Source organism: Microcaecilia unicolor, chromosome 9 (assembly GCF_901765095.1).
Source record: "Microcaecilia unicolor chromosome 9, aMicUni1.1, whole genome shotgun sequence".
Taxonomy (NCBI): Eukaryota; Metazoa; Chordata; class Amphibia; order Gymnophiona; family Siphonopidae; genus Microcaecilia; species Microcaecilia unicolor.
The window spans coordinates 204,806,995-204,830,323 of NC_044039.1; the positions used below are offsets into that span (position 1 = coordinate 204,806,995).

Consider the following 23,329-nt stretch of genomic DNA (forward strand, 5'->3'; position numbering starts at 1 on the left):
TATTCTCAGAAACTTTCATGCAATATCATAATTTTTCTTTACCATGTATGTATGCACATGGTATATACATATACCATGATCTGTTCCATATATGCCATGTTCCATGTATGTTACCATGTATGTATGCATCTTAATGCAATACCATTTGTAATTCTGTTACCCGGTAATGGCAACCGCCATTACGGCAAATGTAAGCCACATTGAGCCTGCAAATTGGTGGGGAAACGTGGGATACAAATGCTACAAATAAATAAATAAATAAAAACATTCTTTTTAAAGATATCAGCATGAAAAGGGGCTTAAAAGCAATCTAAAGCATGATCTATTTTGCATTATTTGTGCATAGAGTAGCATACATTAAAGAATAACCCCCCAGGATCATGTATGGGTACCATTTTCTGCCTTCCACCCACCTCAATTAGCGTTAAAGACCTCTACACTCCTCCCCCTGAGCTTTTGATAATTAAAGCCTGCAATCGTGGTCACACAAATATCCCCCGCCTGGAATGATCCTATAAGACATCATGCTTTGTTTCTTATTTAGGTACATAACGAGGATAACTCGCAAACACCTTTTTCTCAGTTACGAGGCTACACCTTCCCAATTGTAGAGGAATTAAATACAAGACCTACTACGCATCCAGTTTCTCCTTTTTGGGCAGCCAGCTTTGGAACGCTCTACCCAGACCAATCCGATTAATAAATGACTTCTTGCCCTTTAGAAAAATGCTGAAAGCTCATCTCTTTAAGCAAGCCTACCCAAATGCCCCAACCTAATCTCGCCAACTTCCACCCCCAATTCTGTTCTGACTTAAATACCAACCTCCCATCCTTCTCTTTCCATCTCTCCTTAATTTTATCCCTCCTTACCCTTTCTCCCAAATTACACTATCCTATCCTGTCTACCCTCTTTTATCCTAGTCATATATTATCTAGCTCAACTTATCATACACTACTAAGCCCGACTTTACTTTGTTTTACTACTGTTTGATTAAAATTCTATTAACTTTGTATTTCAAATTACTATGTAAGCCGCATTGAGCCTGCATTATGTGGGGAAAGCGCGGGGTACAAATGTAATAATAATAATAATAATTTGAAAACTGACCACCCCTCTACAGGTTGGCGCTGATAGTTCAGTTCGTTGGGTGTCGGAGCGTATTGTTTCACTTTGACTGACTATATTTGCTTGCACCCCGAAACGGTCACCCTAGGCGACGGCCTAGTTTCGCCTAGTGGTTAAGTTTCTTCCCCCCGCCAAAAAGGTAAAGTGAAGTATTTTACCTTCCCTCATCTAACTGTGTCACAAAAACGTTTTTCCTGGGGTTTGCAATGCGCAGACTGTAGCGGTCCTCAGCCTCTCTCAGCTCCGTTGAGCCCCTGCCGCTCATGGTGAAGCCGCAGCTAACTTTTGCCGCACAGTTCGGGAAGGGGCTCAGAGAGCCCTCGAGCCTATGCAGAGAGAAGGTAGGCCGGTAAAACCGTTTTCGTGCGGCGGTTGGGAGACCCGGGGAGGGGGTGGGGAGAAAGAACCGAGACGGGAAAACCGGAAAAGCAACTGCACAGTAGCAGCGGCCAAGACGCCAGTAGTCACGCGACGATCCCTTGGGAACCAGTGCAACGGCCCCTGCACGCGCCTCAGGCAGTGACTCCTGGTCAGCGTTCTGTTACCATAGGAACGTTTACTTTGGTTCTAGAAGTCTGGCCAATCCCTTTCTCGTTGCTACGGCGACGTTCTCTGACTCCTACTACCCTTCCCCACCCCCTTCCCCTACCCGTGCCTGAGAACGTTAAGGGGGACCCCGGATCCTTGAGACTATAGGAGCTGCGCCCGAAATGCAATGAAGGGAAAAAATAGGCGGCAGCGCGGGGCTTTGAGCCCGGTGGAGAACGGTTGTAAAAGGGGAGCGTGCCAGCCTCCCTCTGCTGTGTCCAGATCTGCTCAGCCGGTCTCCTTGTTCAGCCAGGCTCAAAATTCACAAAAGAGCACTATGGGTGATGGGGTCTACTGAAGATTCTTCTTGTGGTGGGAACCTGAGCACTGACTTCAAAAACTAAAACAATGCTATGGTTCTGCATTTCCAAAGCTGGAATGTCGTCAGCCTGTCCTGCTGCTCTTTATAAAGAGTTGCAGCACGCTGAATATAGCCCTAAAGAGCAAATAAAGCAAAGCCAAATAGAGCAATGCGATTCAAGGAGAGTGGCAGAGATTAAGAGGCCAGCGGCACATGGAGGCTAATACTTGCATAGGACACCCCCTAACAGCCCATCGATTTCCTTTCCTCCTGGTTGCAAATAGCAATACTTAAGATCACAGAAAATCACAATAACACAAAGAAAGGGGCGCATCCTTCCCTTTTTCTTTGGATTACACTCTTTGTGTTTCCTTTATGTACTGTTCTAAGCACAGTATAGAGCAGCTTCAACAGCTAGTTTAAACCATAACAATGAAACTCCCATTTACAGTTCAGTTGCTTAGAAGAGAATTGTTGTCTTCTGCACATAGAGTCAGTACCTAGTCACCCCAGAGGCAAGGAGATGGCCATAACCTCAGCCCAGCTGAGAGGAAGAGCTATAACACTTAAAGGAGAATAAGGGAGAGAAACTCAGTGGAAAAAATAGGGAATGACTTGGGGAGATGGTGAAAAATCTTGATGGAATTACATGGATTAAGGAGGGACAAGCCCCCTAGAACAGCTGCTGATCACCAAGGCATGCAAGGAAAACTGGGCTCTCATGCAGGGGCAGAGGAGGGCTGGCCCTAGCTCAAAGTTAACAGCCAATAGGGAAAGCTCACAAGGAGTCAAGCGCAGGATAAAGCAAAGTATAGGGGGGAGGGGAAGCCCCTGTACACAGTACTATTACACAGACAATACAATAAAATACAATAAATACCATGGGCGTAGTTTGTTTCATTTGGGGGGGGCAAAGGATGGGGTGGAACATATTAGCATATTCATTTGCATATGCAAATGAATATGCTAATATGGAGGAAGGAAGGAAGGGAAAAAGAACTGGCTTTTTTTGTGGAATAACCATAATGAATATGTATGAGATATCAAGCATAGGCGGTCGGTGGCCCAACTATTTGGGGAGGCTAAAGGGGGTGGGATTAGGGGTGGGGCCAGGGGTGGAGCTTATATCCATAATTGGCAACACAGAAAATAAAATAAGTAAAATAGTCACAATACCTTTTATTAAATTTAGATATTAGATATGTATCATATGTCAAAGAATAAAGTGGTTGCTTAAAGCATATATTAACCAATGTATACTATTAAAAAATGTTATCAATTATTAAACTGCTATTTCCATCCAATTCAAGCACTTACCAACACTAACCCACATACACATCTATGGAAGAATTCAAAATCAGATCCTTCAAAATCTTTTAAAACCATGTCTGATGTTATGACAAACAAACTAAAATTAAATTAGTGTTGATGTCGCCTCAGTAAGGCCAACACACAATCCCTCAACTGCAAACACTATGCACAAACTTGTGCAAAAACACACTCAGAACCTTACTGTACCATAACAGCACTAACTCCGAGGATCATAATATCACAATTCCTCATGTACAGCCACAAAACAACCTTTTAGGGTGGATAGTGTTCACAATGAGCTCCTTTTATTAACGACCAGATAGAGATAAGAGTTTTCAATTTTGGCACAGTATAAGTCATCACAAGGACAAAATATAAGAAAACCAATGAACTGCATTAGGGGCTTATAGCCCATTTAGTTATGTTTAAACAAAAGAGATCTGCATGAAACAAAATATTTATTTTTATTTTGACTTATAAAACTCTCTCTCTCTCTCTGTCCCAATCCAACATTGCCCCACTGTCTTGCCCCCCTCCACTATCCAACATGTTGCTCAATCTATCTCTCCTCCCATCCACTGCATCATCACCCCTCTGTCTTTCCTCCCTCACCAGTCACCATCCAAGTTCTGTTCATTTCCTATTTCATAAACAAAGTCTTAAGCATTGCTGAATGAAGCATCTATATATTTTCATAACCGGGTGACCAGGCAGTACCATACCTTAATGCATTGCTAAATCTCCTCCTAGGACTCTCGTTTACAACCACCCTCTCTTGTTCAGCAAAGCATTAAGAGACCCAAATACTCCTCTCACTCCCCCGCCCCCCAACACTTACCCGCTTGCTCGATCCGTAACCTCCCTCCCTGGTTCGGTCGGTGACTGACTGAAAACAGCCACGTGCTGCAACACTCAGGCTCCCAGTCACAGCCCCAGGCTCTGCCGCCAGAATGGACAGTGCAGGAAGTGTGTCACAGAGGGAGGTTCCGGCAGAGCTGGAACCGCCGGGAAAGGAGCTGCCTTAGGGAGATAGCGAGCAGGCAGCTAGTAAGAAAAGAAGTGAGCAGGCTCGAGGGGGGCTGGTGAGCGCCGGTGGAAGATACAATTTTGTTCCTAGCTGCCCCGGGGCCGAATTTGAGGAGGAGGCAGGCGGGGAAGGTCACGGTTGGGCTGGGGAGGCTTAGCCTCCCCAAGCCTCTTATACGGGGCGCCTATGATATCAAGCCAGCTCTTTCTCCCTTCCTTCTTTCCTCCTTACCCAGCACTCCCTCTTCCTCTCCTGTAGTATTTCCCCACCCCCTTTCCCATACCATGCCAGTGTTGACCTTAGAAATGCATAGGCTCTATATGTAGATCCTTCAAGAGGTAGTGTGTCATGATTTACGCTCTACACCCTTTCTGATGTTTTGGTGCCACCTCAGTAAGGCCAACACACAATCTCTCCACTGCAAAACGCTATACACAAACTTGTGCAAAAACACACTCATATTCTTACTAAACCATAACAGCACTAATTCCAAGGACAGGGCAAGCTACAACCTTATGCGTGAAAAGGCAGCACTGTAATTACACAAGGCTCTAAAACACCAACACACTACCTCATGAAAAAAAGCAAAACAAAAAGGGCTGCAAATACTACATGCTAGCAGAATACTGCACCTTGATCACAGATGAAAAACACATGACACAACAAACATGATACAAGGAACTAGAAATCAAAAAATAAGAAGGCAAAATACTGAACTGGAAAGTTAACTCAAGAAGTCAGACTCAGCATGCAGCAATACCAGAAAAATTGAAACTTACATGCAAAATATCACAGATGCACATTTCAAAAAGTTGATATATTCCAATTAATAAATTCTGAATAAAATACTTTTTTCTACCTTTGTTGTCTGATCACTTAGTTTTTCTATTTGCTTTGGTCCCAGTGTCTTCTGTTTTATGCAGTGTCTCCTTTCCATTTGATATTTTTTCTCTCAACATGCCCACCATCCTCCTGTGTCCTTATGTGTCTTGTCTACCATCTGTAGCCCTGTCCCTATCCTTCCTCAAGTTTCAGTATCTGCCCTCAATGTGTTCCAAACCAGCCCTTAAACTCAGCAGTTTCCCCTCCATCCATATCCAGCATTTCTCCTCACTCTCCTCCATCCATGTGCATCTCCTTCCTTTGTCTTTCCTTCCCTCCATCCTTGTCCAACATTTCTCCTCTCTTCCCTGCCCTCCACTCCATCCACGCCCAGCATTTCTCCTCTCTTCCCTCCCCTCCATCCATGTGCATCTCCTTCCTGACTTCTCTCCCCTCCATCCATCCATCCAGCAACTCTCCATTCTCCCCTGCCCTTTCCTCCATCCACCCATATCCAGCAAATGTCCTCTGTCCTCTGCCCCCTCCATTCATCCATCCATGTTCAGCAATTCTCCTCTCTCCCCTACCCTGCCCTCCATCCATCCATGTCCAGCAACTCTCCATTCTCCCCTGCCCTCTCCTTCATCCATCCATATCAAGCAAATTTCCTCTCTCCCCTTTCCCCTCCATCCATCCATCCATGTCCAGCAATTCTCCTCCTTCCCCTGCCCTCCGCTCCATGTCCAGTGATTTCTATTCTCTCCCCTGCTTTCCTCTCTATCCATCCATCCATGTCCAGCAACTCTCCATTCTCCCCTGCCTTCTCCTCCATCCATCTCCAGCAAATTTCCTCTCTCCCCTGTCCCCTCCATCAATCCCTGTTGTCCAGCAATTCTCCTCTCTCCCCTGCCCATCCTGTTTCTTTCCACCCCCTTCCCCATTCTATCCAGTCTCTCCTCCCCCCCCCCCCCCCCCCACACACACACAGCATCTCCCATCGCTCTCTCTCTTTCTCTCTCCTACTGGCAGCCTGGAGGAACCGTGACCTTACATGCTCTTCCCTTTCCTTCTCTGCCTCTCGTTCCCCCATTCTACGGCCATTTTTACTGCTTCCAGAATTGTAAAAATGTTATTACAAATCAGTTCTTTCAGCAAACTTCACTTATCAGGGCTCTAAATGTTGGGAATTCTCTCCAGAAATTTACTAGACATTACTCGCAGTTTCGTAAGATGTTGAAACCAAGAAATCTTCACAGCCAGGAGTCAATAAAAACACCTTTTATTCAGCTAGTGTATGATCCAACACGGGGCTGTGTTTCAATGGGAAGACCGTCTGCATCAGAGGTCTAACACTTACTGTTGAAAATCACAAATAAATGGGTGCAGAATGGTATAATTGTTGATTGGTAAGCCGCTCAAGTGTAGTTGTGATCAGTCGGATGCCAATACGGCCGCCAAACAAAACAGAACATTAGTGCGGTGCTGAAAAAAAGGTGTTTTTATTGACTCCTGGCTGTGAAGATTTCTTTGTTCACCCCTATTTCTTGATTTGCTGTTTGGACTACACGTAGGGTTTTTTTTTTTAACCTCTACCTTTGGGTTTAGTTTGGAGAAATACATTTCTTTTCATAGTTTCTTATCAATGGTGTATGAATTCCAGGATTAATTACCTCGCATGTTATCTTGCATATCACTTATGAACTATGTCCTTACTTTTCTGAATAGTGCATGCTGCATCTTCTCTTATTTGTCTGTACTTCAAAGGTCCTCCCAAGGACTTTCACTAACTACACCCTCTCCAAAAGACATTACACGATGTGATACCCGCAAGCGAGCCTTCTCCGGAGTAGCCCCCACACTCTGGAATGCATTGCCTGAAAGACTCCGCTTAACACAAGACTACCTCTACTTCAGGAAGCAGGTGAAAGCCTGGCTCTTCAACCAAGCCTTTAATGGAAGAAGTAACTAACTTGTTAGTCTTACTCACACACACAAGGATTGACTCGGGCTGCACATACTGCAGCGGGACATGTTTATCCACTCCTACCCTAGCTGAGATAATATTTAACCATCTCTCTGACCTCACATGCAACTTTCTTCAAATCAATCATCTTACTTTCTAATTCTTCCTACTTTCTTACTCATCTATATGTTACAACTTTGCCTTACCCTTCACTACCAATTATAATGTTCTAGTACATATTGTGTTGACATTGTAAGTAGTATACCATGCCATACTTTGTATTGTTATTTGAATATTTTTACTGCTGTAATTGCCTATTGCTCATGTTTGTTCTATTCTTACTGTACACCGCCTTGAGTGAATTCCTTCAAAAAGGCGGTAAATAAATCCTAATAAATAAAAAAACATATTGACTGTATCGTAAGATGATGGTTGTATACTTATTATTGCCTACTTAATCTCAATGTGTTAGCCACATTGAAATTGAGTATAACTTGGAAAATGGGGGGTATAAATGTCTTAAATAAAATAAAATGTTACCATTAGTGCGCTGCCGTTACTAAGAATTAGCACTTCAGCCCTTATCAGCGCCTGTTTTGTAGGTGGTAAGGGCTCATCTGCTAATTCCATGCTTATCAGTGCACAGCAATGTAGATGGCGCTAATCAGTTAGTGCATCTACATTGCTGCGACTCTCCGCCTCCCCAGACATGCCCCCTCCACAATATTTTCATAGCCTGTTTCTATATGGTGGACAGGGCCTGTATGTCTCTTGCTTCAAAGATGGCTTATTGTGCATTTTGCTATGATGGATCCCTTCTCTTTCCTTTCAGATCAGATTGTGATTGAAAGAGTTTGCTACTCTCCATTCTGGACTTTTTCTTGGAAGATTAAAACACTATGATTAGCTTCCAAAAAGACTTTATTCTCCATTGATTTACGCCTTGCCAGATCTCCACTATTTATACAGAAGCTTATAACAGAAAAATTGACACAGAGGCACCAAGAGCATTAATAGGCTACAAACATTCTTATGTCTTCACTTCTGGTTACTGCAGCTCATTTTTCATGGCCTTCTTATGTCTCTCCAATGACTTTTCTTTAATGCAGAATGTTTAGAATGAGAACCATGTCTATTTCTGTTAGTAAGATATCAATGCACATGTGATTAATCACCTTGTACATTCACATTTCTTTAATAACATAATTGCCTATTGCATCCCTCTACACGTATCAGGGAAGCTCGCCATAGTAACATAGTAACATAGTAACATAGTAGATGACGGCAGAAAAAGACCTGCACGGTCCATCCAGTCTGCCCAACAAGACAACTCATGTGTGCTACTTTTGTGTATATAAGTCTGCCCAGCACTAGCCCCGCCTCCCAACCACCGGCTCTGGCATAGACCGTATAAGTCTGCCCAGCACTATCCCCGCCTCCCACCACCGGCTCTGGCACAGACCATATAAGTCTGCCCAGCGCTATCCCTGCCTCCCAACCTCCAGTCCCGCCTCCCACCACTGGCTCTGGCACAGACCGTATAAGTCTGCCCCGCACTATCCCCGCCTCCCAACCTCCAGCCCCGCCTCCCACTACCGGCTCTGCCATCATAGACATATTTGCATGCAGTACTACGACTCTATCTGTCCTACAAAATTTGATGTTCTCTGTCCATGGAGAGTGCCTCTGATACATCTGTTGGGAGATGAGGTCTGGTCCATGCAAGAACACTGAGATTTCTGAACCCTTCCTTCCCTTTAGACTTGTTATATATCCCCCCAGTCCATTCACCCCTCAGAGCTCCGATGGTATCAATAACAGGCAGTATGTGAAGGGGACTGAATCAGTGAACACTCAACAGGCCGTAAAGAAATGCTCAAGTGGGGCAGGGCACCAAGTTACCTATGAATACAAGCTTGCTCGGTTCTTGCAGTCGCTGCCAACTGTTGATACTTTTGGAACCATGAAGTATGAAAGGGATGGAAGGAGTCAGAGCTCCGTGGGGAGCAAATAAGGAGAGAGAGAGAGATGAGAAGTAATTAGAAGTCCATGGAGGAGGAGAGGGATCAGAGACTCACAAGGAAGATAGGGGAGGAAGTGGTCAAATGTCTTTGCAGGACCTTCCTGAGTCCAGTATGCTCCTGCAATCAAGACCATACCAAGTTAAAGTACAGAGGAGGTGTATATCATTTGGTTACAGAATCTCATGGGATGGCTGCAATGACCTTATAAAAGTCAGGTACTCCTAAAGATTGTGTGGTGGAGTTTTGTGGACTTGTTGCAGTTCATGTCTAAGACATAGCCTTATGTGAAGCTTCCCTTGTCTTTTGAGTTTCTGTAACATAGTAAATGACGACAGTAAAGACCTGTAAGGTCCATCCAGTCTACCCAACAAGATAAACTAATTTTACATGGTGTGTGATACTTTATATGTTGTAAAGGCTACTTGCTCTGGATCGCCTAGGGAACGCCTCCTCCCCCGCTGAGGTCAAGGGACTGCCTCAGGAAATCCAGCTGAAGCTTGTTCACTGCTCCACCAGGCCAAGGGTACAGTCCGGCGTAAAGTGAATGTGAAAGACAGAGGTTCTGCCCACACCTCCTCTTGCTATTTAATTAAAGAGTACAATAGCGGGTTAACCCTCAAGCTGAAGAGACAAGGAGAAAGAAACCCCACTCAGGCCTGGACTACTAGAGGACGTATATGTATGAGATTATCCCTGTTGGGAAGAAATCTGTCTGGAAGTGGATCTCAGGAAGGAATAGTTTGCCATGGTACATGGAAAACCTTCTACATACCTTCCTTGGCTGATCTTCTCACTCACTCCTGCCAAAGAAGTGGATACTCCCATTTTGGTGGTGGAAGAGGAGGCATGGAGGTTTAGGCAAAATGGCAGAAATTAAAGAAAAGGCAGAATGGGACCTTTGAGCATGTGCACACACTTATCTGTTGGATTCACCCTCTTCAACACAAGAAGCCTGTGGCAGAAAGGGAGGGACCGGGAGATGCTGAGCATTGGCATGGGCTCCCAGGCCCCACAGAGCCCACATCTGCAGCAGACCCAGAGGACTGATGATGGTGGCTGAGGCGATGGTGAGGAAAAAGTAAGTGAGGGCAATGGTGGACCAAGGGGAAAAGATCAGAGAAAGAGATGATGGGTGGGTGGGAGGAGCAAGGAAGTGATGCTGAACAGGGAGAAGAGAGGATAAAGGACAAAGGGAGGGATGACACATTCCGGATATGAAGTGGAAAAGAGAGGGAGTGATACTAAAAATGGGAGAAATATTGAATATGGGGGGATGTAAAAGAAGTCATAAAGACCAATACAGGTAATTCTATGGCATAGATTTCAAGTGTAGCCACTTAAAATTGTAATTAGTCAAAAAGTAATCACAGGTCTGAAAAACCTCCTCTTGACAGCTTTAATAATGTCAAAAAATCTTTGACATTATTGATAAATCTCAAATCTCTTCAATAACATCCACCAAATTAACATGGTGTGTCGAAAAAAAACTGAAAAACACAACTTTAGGTGCACCGCAGTGTTACTTTTCACTGCGTGAAAACATCACAGCAATATGAACATCTTGGCTTATAATCCAGTGTTAGGGAGGATCTGATCTTCAAGCAGTGAGGATCTTTATACTCACTACATGATGTGTCCGTTCCCCACTTGAATCAGCTAAGGTCCCAATGGGGACCCGTTTCTTAAAAGGCTTCTTCTGGAGACCCAGTCATAAAATTACCTGTGGAAAAACCTCAATTAGCAAAATATCCTACTGGAAAAAAAACCTTACTACACGTGTGTCAAAAACATACTTGTGCTGTTCACTAGTTCTGTTTTCAATATCAAAAAGAGACAAAATGGCACCCATTATTTGAACAGAACGCTGTCTGACAGAGAACCAATCAAACGATGGTGACATCACTTTGACAATGTCAGGTGGTCAAGTCATGGACAGTGATTTATAAAAACACGGCCCATTGGAGTACAGTGTTGAAACCACCCGGTTCAAGGGTGTGGAGACGATAAATCTAGCGTTGTTCTTGCTGGAATAATAATCTATTTCTGCCTCCCCCACAAATGTTTTGCTTAACCTGAGCAATGATCCAACATTTAGAGAGTCAAACCCATGGTGGAACTGCTTACAATGTGCCACTAGAGGCACTCCAAATTTATTTTTGGTGATACAAGATTTATGTTCACTTAACCTAGTGGAAAATTGGAAATTAGTTTTCTCTATAAATAATTTATTACAGGAACATTTTAGAGCACATATGACATATTCTGTGTTGCAAGTAGTGGCACAATGTAACTGGTGAATTTTCCCATCCCTTGGATTTGCAAATTCAGTGCATTTAATAGTCATGGCACAAAATATACAAATCAAACTCTTCTTATGTCCCAATGGAACCACTTGCTGTGAAACTGGATTCCCGGATGGCAAAACTGCCGGGCTAAAAAAATTTTGTTTAAATTGGAGTCTCTAGAATAGGCTGTCCTCACAGATTGTGTAGAGAAAACTGGGTGTGTTCTCCACTTTCCTGTCCAAAAATCAAGGGTTTTACTCAAGATTCTTCTTGATCTCCAAAAAATCAGGAGGTCTTTGGCCCATGTTGGAGCTGTGCAATCTGAACTGATTCATCCAAAAAGAAAAGCTCAAAATGAATTCTGGAGCCACTATTCTTCCACTTTCAAATGAAAATGATTGACTTGCCACCTTTCATCTCAAGGATGCCTACACTCACATCGCTTTTCACTCAAATCGCTGGCGGTATTTAAGATTCACTTTCCTTCATCATCATTTCCAATGCAAAATATTCCCTTATGGACTGTTCTGCACCAAGAGTCTTCACAAAATGTTTAGCTGTCATTGCTTGGACCCTTCTTTGATAATATCAGGCCAAAAATTTGACTAAATGGTCTGATACAATCTATCTAAGAAGGGTCCAGATATGGGGCGGAGCGAGGATGGACTAAATAATTATCTGGGTAGTGGTGATATTCAGCTGCTAGCTGGATGACTTATAATTATTAAATGGAACATATCAGCATGTTGACTGCACTAACTTTATTTTTATTCAGCATTGCTATCTATATGAACAGCAGTGCTGAATATATTACTCCTGGGAGAATTCTACTGTGCAGAACAGAATTTCAGCAGAATTCCACTCCTCTGCAGAATGTGCAAAATTCTGCAATTATTGTGCAGAATTCTGCTCTGTGCTGGCATCGGATTTCTCTCCTCCCCTGTACAGATCATATGGCAGGAGGAAGTGAACCGCTGCTCTGCTGAACCAGGAAAAGGGAAGGAGGGGGGGGGGGGGGGGGGGAGAGACAGGAAGAGGTGCTGGAAAGAGAGGGCGAGGGATAGATACTGGACCAGCTTGGGGGGGGGGGGGGGGGGAGAGACACAAACTGACTGGGGGAAGAAAACATGGGGAAAGAAGATCCTGGATGGAAGAGAGGGGGAAAGACATTGGAGACCCGGAGGGAGCCATACTGAACTGTGAGGGGAGTGTGGATGGGAAGAGACAGGAAGAGATAATGGACCGAGGTTGTGGGGTGTGGGTGGGAAGCTACAGGGAGAGATACTGGCCCCAAAGGGCAGAAGGAAAGAGAGAGGGGAGGGACAGGGAGACAGAGAAGAGATGCTGGCCATGGAGGGAGAAGGGATAGGGACACAGAAGGGTAATGCTGGATACAAGGGAGACAGGGACACAGAGGAATAATGCTGATCACAGGGAGAGAGAGACGGATAGGGATAGGGACACAGAGGGGGAAATGCAGGATTGGGCAAGACACACACAGAGGGGAAATGTTGAATATAAGGGCTGGATCAGGACACTGAGAGAGCAGATGCTGAAAATGGAGGAAGGTAAAGGGCAGGGACACAGAGGGGAGATGTTAGATAGGACGGATAAGGATGTAGAAGGAGGATAGTGGACATGAATCGAGAAGAAATGTAAAATGGACAGAGCACAGCAAATACAAGAAAACAAACAAATGCAGAAAAGAGACACTGGGACCAAAGGGAACAGAAAAATAAAATGCTCAGACAACAGAGGTAGAACAAAGTATTTTATTCTGAATTTATTAATTGGAATATGGAGCTTCTGGAAATGCACATTTCTGATATTTTACATTTTAGTTTCAGTTTCTCTAGTATTGCTGTATGCCAAGTCTGACTTTTTGAAGTTTCCAGTTCAGTTTTTTTTAGACTCATATTGATCTCTGGTTCCTTGTGATATATTTGTTGTGTCATGTGTTTTTCATGTGTGACCACGATGCGGTATTCTGCTAGCATGTAGTATCTGCGTAGAGATCTTGTTTGTTTTGTCTTTTTTCACTAACAGGCTTATTTTCGAAAGAGAAGGGCGCCCATCTTCTGACATAAATCGGGAGATGGGTGTCCTTCTCTCAGGGTCACCCAAATTGGCATAATCAAACGCCGATTTTGGGCATCCTCAACTGCTTCCCATTGCGGGGATGACCGAAGTTCACAGGGGCGTGTCAGCACCGTAGCGAAGGCGGGACTGGGGCATGACTAGGAGATGGGCATCCTCGGTTGATAATGGAAAAAAGAAGGATGTCCATGACAAGCACTTGGCCGACTTTACTTGGTCCATTTTTTCTTGTGACCAAGCCATGAAACGGTGCCTGAACTGACCAGATGACCACCTGAGGGAATCGGGGATGACCTCCCCTTACTCCCCCAGTGGTCACCAACCCCCTCCCACCCTAACAAAAACAACTTAAATTTTTTTTTTTTGCCAGCCTCTAGGCTAGCCTGAAATGTCATACCCAGCTCCATGACAGCAGTATGCAGGTCCATGGAGCACTTTTAGTGGGTGCAGTGCACTTCAGCCAGGCGGACCCAGGCCCATTCCCCCCTACCTGTTACACTTGTGGTGGTAAATATGAGCCCTCCAAAACCTACCCGAAACCCACTATACCCGCATGTAGGTGCCCCCCTTCACCCCTTAGGGCTATGGTAGTTGTGTACAGTTGTGGGGAGTGGGTTTTGGGGGGGGGGGTTGGGGGGCTCAGCACCGAAGGTAAGGGAGCTTTGCACCTGGAAGCAATTTGTGAAGTCCACTGCAGTGTTCCCTAGGGTGTCCGGTTGGTGTCCTGGCATGTCAAGGGGATCAGTGCACTACAAATTCTGGCTCCTCCCACGACCAAAGGGCTTGGATTTGTCATTTTTGAGATGGGCATCCTCGTTTCCATTATGGCGGAAAACCGGGGACGACCATCTCTAAGGTCAACCATCTCAACATTTAGGTCAACCATCTCTAAGGTTGACCTAAATGTTGAGATTTGGGCGTCCCCGACCGTATTATCGAAATGAAAGATGGACACCCATCTTGTTTTGATAATATGGGTTTCCCCGCCCCTTCGCGGGGCCGTCCTGCGCGGACGCCCTCATGAAAACTTGGACGCCCCGTTTGATTATGCCCTTCTAAGTGTATTGGTGTTTTAGGGTCCAGTGTAGTATTTACACATGAGGTTGTAGCTCTTCGTGTCCTGGGAGTTAGTGCTATTATGGTATGGTAAGATTCTGAGTGTGTTTGTGCTCAAGTTTGTAGATAGTATAAAGATGTCTTAACAAGGTGTACTTTGGATTTTAAAACATACAGGGGACAGTGCTTTGATGGTATAGTAATATCTCAGGAATGGTGTGCAAGCTAAAGTTTGGGAAATGGAGCCTCATGTTATCGTTGAATGCATCCTAAGACTATTTCTTTTTTGGTGGTGGCAGGCAGAAGGATAATATTGGGTTGTATTCAGCACCCCCAATCATTTTGAAAAGTTGGCTCCTATGGTGGTTAGGGCTCTTTAGCTTGGAGAAGAGACGGCTGAGGGGAGATGGTGTATAAAGTACTGAGTGGAGTGGAACAGGTAGGTATAAATCACTTGTTTACTCTTTCCAAAAATACTAGGACTAGGGGGCATGCAATGAAGCTACAAAGTAGTAAATTTAAAACAAACCAGAGATAATATTTCTTCACTCAACATGTAATTAAACTCTGAAATTTGTTGCCAGAGAAAATGGTAAAAGCAGTTAGCTTAGCTGGGTTTAAAAAAGGTTTGGATAATTTCCTAGAAGAAAAGTCCATAAGCCATTATTAAGATGGACTTGGGAAAATCCACTGCTTAGATAAGCAGCATACAATCTGTCTTACTGTTCTGGGATCTTGCCAGGTACTTGTGACCTGGATTGACCACTGTTGAAACAGGATACTGGACTTGATGGACCTTCGGTCTGTCCCAGTATGGCAATGGCTAAGTTCTTATGATTAACAAGTAACCAGCATGTGATGGTATCCACACCAGAGTTCTAAAAAACCTGTCTCTAGCAATCTAGAACCTGCCATTAAAATCAGCTACTGTACCTGAAGATTGGTGGGTGGCCAATGTAATGCTAATTTTAAAATAAGGGTTCCAGGGTGATCCATTAAACTATTCACCAATAAGTCGGATCTTGGTACTAAGCAAACTAATAGTGGAGTACTGCTAATCATTTCTACAGCTCTACTAGATGTACGCAGCTCCGTACACATTATATGCAGGTACTTTCTCTGTCCCTAGAGGGCTCACAATCTAAGTTTGGTATCTGGGGCAATGGATGGTTAAGAGACTTGCCCAGAGTCACAAGGAACTGCAGTGGGAATCGAACCCAGTTCCCCAGGATCATAGTCCGCTATGTTAATGATCTGGAAAAAGGAACAACGAGTGATCAGTTTAGCAGATGACTCAAAATTATTCACAAGTGGACTATGAGGAATTTCAGGAGGACATCTGAGACTTGGAGATTAAGCATCAAAAATGGCAGATGAAATGTAATGCAGACAAATGCAAAGTGATGCACATAGGGAATAAAATCCTCTCTATGGGTACACAGTATTGGGTTCCATATTAGGAGTTATCACTCAGGAAAATAATCTTGAAGACCTTGTGAAACCCACATTGAAATCCTCAGCTCAGTGTGTGGCCATCATGAATGATGTAGTACAAAGCATGCTGGGAATTATTCTGAAAGAAACAGAAAACAAAAAAAACGTAATGACTCTGTAGCAATCTAAAATGTGATTGCACCTTGAGAATTATGTGCACTTCTGGTAACTACATCTATGATATGCAGGGACTAGGAAAGCGTGACAAAGGACAACAAAAATGATAAAGGGGATGGAACAGCTTTTCAGCTTGGAGAAGAATGAGGAGGGATATGATAGAGGTTTGTATAATCATGAATGATGTAAAACAAGCCAATGGGGAACAGCTTTTGAAATGTATCAAACAGTACTAGGACTAGAGGACAGTCCATGAAATTAAAAAGTAGAAGAATTAAATCATATTTTATAAAATATACTTCAAGTAGGTGAACAAACAGATGAACTGTGAAAGTAATTGCTGGACAATGCGGCTGACATTTGTAGCATTTCCAGGGTATACTTTTGTGCAGATGCTGCCCAGGGTAATGATATCAATGTCAGTCCACCCAGGAGTGTCTGAGGAGGTCGTGTCTGCGGTGTCCCCCCAAAATGACAGAGGGTGTTGATGCTCTTCCCTCTGTAAAAAGGGGCAGATTAATCACTGGGTAAATCTCTCTTATCTGCACCCTTCTCCTCCACTGCTAACTCTAGACTCCGTTCCTTTTATCTTGCTGCACCATACAGGGGCGTATCTGCGTGGGGCCACGGGGGCCTGGGCCCCCGTAGATTTGCAGGACGTCAGACTCAGAATTTGAAACTGAAGGAAGCTTTGCTGCAACAGAAGAGAGGAACTCGGCTGGCGGGGGTTGGGGTCCCCTGCCAGCAAAGGTAGGCGATGGCAGCGGGGGAGGGTTGGCGGCGGGAGGGGGTGGAGAGGGTCGTTGGCGGCGGGGGGATCCAGCAATGGCGGGGGGATCGGCAGTGCCGGGGGGGGGGGAGCTAAAATGTGCCCCCTCACTCTGGCTCTGGCCCCCCTCCCGCTGAAGTCCAGATACGCCCCTAGCACCAAATGCCTGGAATAGACTTCCTGAGCCGGTACTTCAAGCTCCATCTCTGGCCATCTTCAAGTCTAGGCTAAAAGCCCACCTTTTTGATGCTGCTTTTAACTCCTAACCCTTAGTCACTTGTTCAGAACCCTTATTTTATCATCCTCACTTTAATATCTCTTGTTTGTCCTGTTTTTCTGTCCTAATTAGATTGTAAGCTCTGTCGAGCAGGGACCGTCTCTTCATGTTCATGTGTACAACGCTGCGTACGTCTAGTAGCGCTATAGAAATGATAAGTAGTAGTAGTAGTAATTGTTTTGGTGGCAGGGCTACACCGCTAATTAGTATTTCTAGTTTGCATGTACTTGGAGCCAGTTGGGTTGGCAGGAGGCCAGGCAGCTCTCCTAATTTGCACACACTTAGAACAGGCTGGATTGGTTGGATCCTGTGCAGCAATCCTGGCTCACTCACTTGCTCACAGTTCCCGACGGACGCCCCTTGTCATATGATGCCCTGGGTGACCAAGCTGCTCTCTCTAGTATGAAGCTGGCCCTGAATGTAGCTGAATTTAAACAAGACCTGGAAAAGTTTCAGATCTATTAAAAAAACATTAGCCAGATAAAACTGAACATCTCCGCTTCATACTTTTTGAAGTGAGCAATAGGAAATGTGACCTGTTGGATTCTTTCAAGCAACTCATGCTAGCCACTGGTGGAGACAAGGTACGGGGCTTGACAGACCATTTTTCTGTCTCAATAATGACATTCCTTAGGTTGTTAAGAGAGCTATATTCCCTTTATGAAGCCAAAGTAAAAACATTGCTTTATCCAGCAATGCCCACTCTTTGGGCTATCCAACCTCTTACAGTGTGTCCTACTGTGGAAAATAAATGTAATCAAAGATGTAGGTGCTTGCATATTCACAGTTATTTTTATCAAGTCCCTGTGATACATTGTGTAACTGGCATGTATTAATATCATGTGATACTCTTGTCCAGACTCTTGTGCTTAATTTAGCTTCTGACAAGTGATCTGGTGCAAACTATTGAGATATCAGAACCACAAGGGAAACATCAACAGCACTGCTTGCATGTAAAACAGAACAGAAACATTTAACCCATAGTATCTGGCGTAGCTGGGCACTGATAAATAGTGACTACACAAGTGCCATTCATTTGGTTACACTTTATGTAATTTGATACTGTCCACTTGTTGCTTCTGTGGCAAGCAATAAAGATGATTAGGTAATTCAAATAGGTGTCATGTTCCAAAACACGATGTCTTTTCCTTCCTTAGCTTCATGATGCAACATCTTTAGTCTTTGTGTACCCCTTTGGTGCCATGAGTCGGAATATGTGCCCTAAATATGTTCAGTTTTGTCATTTCATTCTCAAGTGTGGTGGATTCAGATGGATTAGCTTTTGGTGTTATCTAGCCACTCTTCCCATTACACTTGCCTCTAAAGAAGTGACCTTAGCATGGTATTGGAATGAAGCTAGGGCTGCAGTAGCAGGGGGTTCCCTTAAGGTTAGCACTCTATCGGTTCTAGCCTGAGTCAGCAGTCAGAGTCTCGTTGCTGCAGAAGAAGGTCTTCCCTACCGCCAGAGGACAGGAAATCTTCCAGAATAGTAACACAAGTCCCTTGTCTCTCTGCAGCGTTGGCTGTTGACTGGTAAAAGAAGAACTAAAGGACAAAAGTGGATCTAACACACAAATTCTGTGCAGTAGGGGTAGGCAATTGCGGTCTTTGACCCAACCCATACAGTAACAATCATACTTGGACCTGGAGCCTGGAAAGGGGAGGAACAGTAGCACAACATTAAAATAACTATCTCTCTCTATAATAATTGGTCAATCTGCGTCCCCGGATGGCTGGCTGGCTGGGTTCATAACTGTATGCTAATGAGCTTACGTCAGCTCGCCTCCAGCGTTCCCTTCCCTCTCAGTGTCCCGCCCTCGCGGAAAGATGAAATGATGTTAGAGGAGGGCGGGACATTGAGAGGGAAGGCAAGGGAAGGCTGGAGGCGACGCGAGCTGAGCCTGCCGCCGCTGCAACCTCAGGTATGGAGTGGAGGGGAGGGGAGGATCGCTGGACATGGATGAGATGGGTTGGGAGGGCAGAGGAGGGGAGGGGATAATCGCTGGACATGGAGGGGAGGTGAGGTGAGGGGAGAATCGCTGGACAGGAAGGGGAGGGCAGGAGAAAATCGTTCGACATAGAGGGGAGGGCAGGGGAGAGAGACGAGAAAACGCATAGACGACAGTCTTCCTAGGGCTCGTTTCATTTGTTCTGAAACGGGCGTTTTTGCTTGTACTACAAGAAAACTGCAGCATCAAATAGGAAAGGGGGACTAAAAAGATCCAAAGAACTATTAAAAACTACTCCTTCCAGAATTTGGTGATACTGATGTAGTATTTTGTAAAGTGGGAGTCTCTCAAGGATCATACCTCTCTGCAGTCCTTTTTAATCTTTCTCTTATACCGCTCTGCTCACTACTTGGATGTCTTGGAGTGCAGTATAAATTTTATGACGATGACATACAAGATTTGATTATAGTTGAGTTCTCCTTTGCAAAGTTGCAGTTAAATCTTGCAAGTATTACTCAGTAGATGGAGGGAATTGTTTAAAGCTAAACCATTCAAAAACTCAAATTCTTTTGCTTTCAGGTTCTTTCCTTAGAGAGAAAGAAAAATCTGTCTCACATTAGAGCTCAGGAGGAGGAGGAGGAGGAGGAGGAGGAGGGGGGGGGGGTCTGGGGTCGAGCCTTTTTGCAGCACTGTTCAGAAAAAGGAGTTTAACAGTCAGCATGTATTGAGAGATATCATTAAAAGCCTGACAAGTCAGATGCCCCTCTGGTTTCTTGTAAACATTTTCTTACAGAAGCTTCTTTTCTGCTGATTTTTTCTGAAAAAAGGAAGGTGATGCCCTTGTGTCTGTGGAATGAACATTTAGCCACGTGTTAAAAAACAAAAAACAGAGGGCTGAAAAAACAAGTGGGGGGAGGAGAGAGTGAACGGCGTTAAAAATAAAGAAAAGGTTTAAGGACAGGCATAGAACAAACTACGCATGTTCTTCCAGGACTATAGAGGGCAGTGTCATGGGGGCAATTGACAACATTTCTTATCACGTGACACATCCAAGATAGCAGCGAGAACTGTGATACAAATAGCAAAAAATAAGAGGTTCAAAATGCTGTAATCCAAATGTGCCACAAACACAAAGCAGCAACAGTAAGCCATTAATAGCATGCCCCCTAGTCCTAGAGTAAACAAGCAATTCACGTCTACCCATTCCATTCCACTCGTGATTTTATATACCTCTATCATATCTCCCCTCAGCTGTCTTTTCTCCAAACCGAAGAGCCCTAGCCGCTTCAGCCTTTCCTCATAGGGAAGTCATCCCATCCCCTTTATCATTTTTGTCGCCCTTCTCTGTACCTTTTCTAAGTCCGCTATATCTTTTATGAGATGCGGTGACCAGAATTGCACACAGTATTCAAGGTGCGGTCGCACCTGGGATGATATAAAAGCATTATAACATCCTCATTTTTGTTTTCCATTCCTTTCCTAATAATATCTAACATTCTATTTGCTTTCTTAGCCGTAGCAGCACACACTGAGCAGAAGGTTTCAACGTATCATCAACGACGACACCTAGATCCCTTTCCTGGTCAATGAGCTGGCAGCATTAGTACCAATTAGGACCAATCAGATAGCATGTACCAATGCTGCCAGTTAATTGAGACAAGCAAATCTGTTTGTGTGAAGAAGTGGAAAAGGTGGTTTGATTTTTACTATTAGGGGTATCCTGTGTTTTTACCCCTCTTAGTTCTTTTACCCCTGATGCAGCCTGAGGGCGAAACGTGGCCACGTCGGGTAACTGTTCAATAAACCACTTCACTTTATTTACTTGTTTTGGTATTTTGTATGTGATCTGCTTTTACTTTGTTCGTATCTGAGTAGGCGGATCAGTGCCTCTTGTTTTTGTTTTTTTTATATATGCTGGTAGGAGGTCAGAGATTCACCCAGCAAGGGTTTCTTAGAAGCCGAGCCACTTACATTCTCACAGCAAAACATCATAGTTATAAAACTGTGCACTGGTACACATACAGAACTTAAAAGCAGATACACCATATCATTGCACGTACTTTTGTGTGATCCGTGCATAGGTGTTCCCATGGGCATAGTTTTGGCAGAGCTGGGGTAATGTACACGCACATTTTACGCATCTATATATATAAAACTCACCCTCAAGGTTCTATTGGCTGCTGAAGTCACTGAAGCCAAGGTTCGTATGTTCGAAGCTCTGAAGCCTCCTCGAAAATCACAGTCTCTGGGCCCCGCCCTCGCGTCAAACGTTATGATGTTGACGGCAGAGGCGGAGCAATTCACCGCCCTCGCGCCAAACGTTATGACGTTGAGGGCGGAGGCGGAGCAATTCACCCACATCGACGACTGGTGGGGGGGGGGGGGGGAGCCACAGGAAAGCCTTGCTAGCGCCCGTTTCATTGGCTCCAGAAACGGGCCTTTTTTTTACTAGTATTTTATAAAATGCACAGGTTTTATAAATTTCAAAATTTTTCTGAAGATTTAGGCATTATAAGACTTTCAAAAAAACAGACCAGTGACGATTGGGGAGGACACAGCTTGACGATTTAAGACAAGTGATTCCATCAAGGTTCTCCACTGAGGTCCAAAAAAAAAAACCAAACAATTAAAATTAAACAATCAAAGTCAAGCCTGACATTACTATAGATTTGAGTGTTCTTCATACAGGGCTTGAGGTGAAGCTACAAACTTGCCTTTAGAGTGGTTTTGCTATTTTATAAAATATGTATTATACACGTAACATGCATTTACACCTTTAGCTTAGGTGTACATTTCTACAAGAGAATTTATGTATGTCTGGGGGCCCTTATATGAAACTACTGTATTTGTAAAGGCACACTAGAGCTTACCCCCACAATGATTTAAGCTGTGGAAACAAGTAATCAAATCTGGTAAGTTATTGTTATTTATTTATTTATTGCATTTTTATCCCACATTATCCCACCTATTTGCAGGCTCAAAGTGGCTTACATAGTTTTGTTAACACAGTTAATCCTGGATGTCAGGTACAATTATTGTTGTGCAGAGATTAATTAAGGGAAGAAAGTAGAGAGAAGAAGGAAGGAATTTATTAGGTATAGTAGACGGTGGGTTTTCAGAAGTGGATTAGTGAGGTTCTGGGTTTTCATTGTAGGCTTTGTTGAAGAAATATGTCTTGAGGGATTTGTAAAAGATAGTTGTTTCGTTGATTGTTTTCAGGTCTCCAGGTAGTGCGTTGTTATGTGTGTTGTTATGTGTTATGTGTGTTGTTGCTGTATTCTGCTTTGATTGATTCCTATTACTAAGGTAGAGTATATATTTTTGAAAAATAACACATATTAAGAGCCTCTTTTATCAAGCCACGCTAGTGGTTCCCGGTGCAGCAATGCCGACAAAGCCCGTTCACATGGAAATTGCTAGCGTGGCTTGATAAAAGAGGCCCTAAATAAGATCCATTTGGGAACCCTTGTGAAAATTACCTGCCTATGGGAAACAGAAACTATTCTAGCAGAGTTGTTTGAATCTGATCCCCAAGCTGGGGAACGGATAGAGGTTGGGATGTTGTTAAGGAGGAGAAGAAATAGAGAACTCAGGTGGCGGTCTACAAGGATAGTCAATAAAGTGTGATATTTAGAAGTAGGAGTTTTCCGTGGTTATCACTTTCACACTTACAGGGCATTACTCCCACGTTCACTTCTGTCAGCAACTAAGATTTCGATTATCCCAGTTTCTGAATTGAGAGCATAATGGGCCAAATTCTATAAATGGCGCCTTAAAAATCGGCACTGAAAAACCACACTGATAGCATGATTCTGTAAAGTACGCCTAAAGTTAGGCGTAGTTTATAGAATATGCTCATGTGCCATTCCTACGACTAATATTTAGGCACACTCATTGAGGCCACCTAAAACCAGGCCTAAATACCTAGAGATCGAGTGTATTCCATATTAGCACAGTTTTTTGAAATGCCTACAACCCACCAATTCCACACCCACTTTTTGGCTCATTAGAATTTACGTGCACTGCATTATAGAATATGCCTAGAAAGTTGTGCCTGTAAATTCTAATTAAAGCCAATCAGTGCCACTAATTGGTTGTTAAATGCCAATTATCGGCACTGATT

General features: G+C 43.9%; 1 protein-coding gene across 1 annotated transcript in view; it reads right to left on the minus strand.

Moving 5' to 3' along the window:
• The window catches only part of CCDC197 (coiled-coil domain containing 197), a 110,140-nt gene extending 108,188 nt beyond the window's left edge, over positions 1–1,952 (minus strand). The window contains exon 1 of the mRNA XM_030215008.1: positions 1,285–1,952. Within this exon, the coding sequence (XP_030070868.1) occupies positions 1,285–1,391 (107 nt within the window). The 5' untranslated portion in view covers positions 1,392–1,952. The remainder of the gene's footprint in view (positions 1–1,284) is intronic.
• Positions 1,953–23,329: the final 21,377 nt, after the last annotated feature.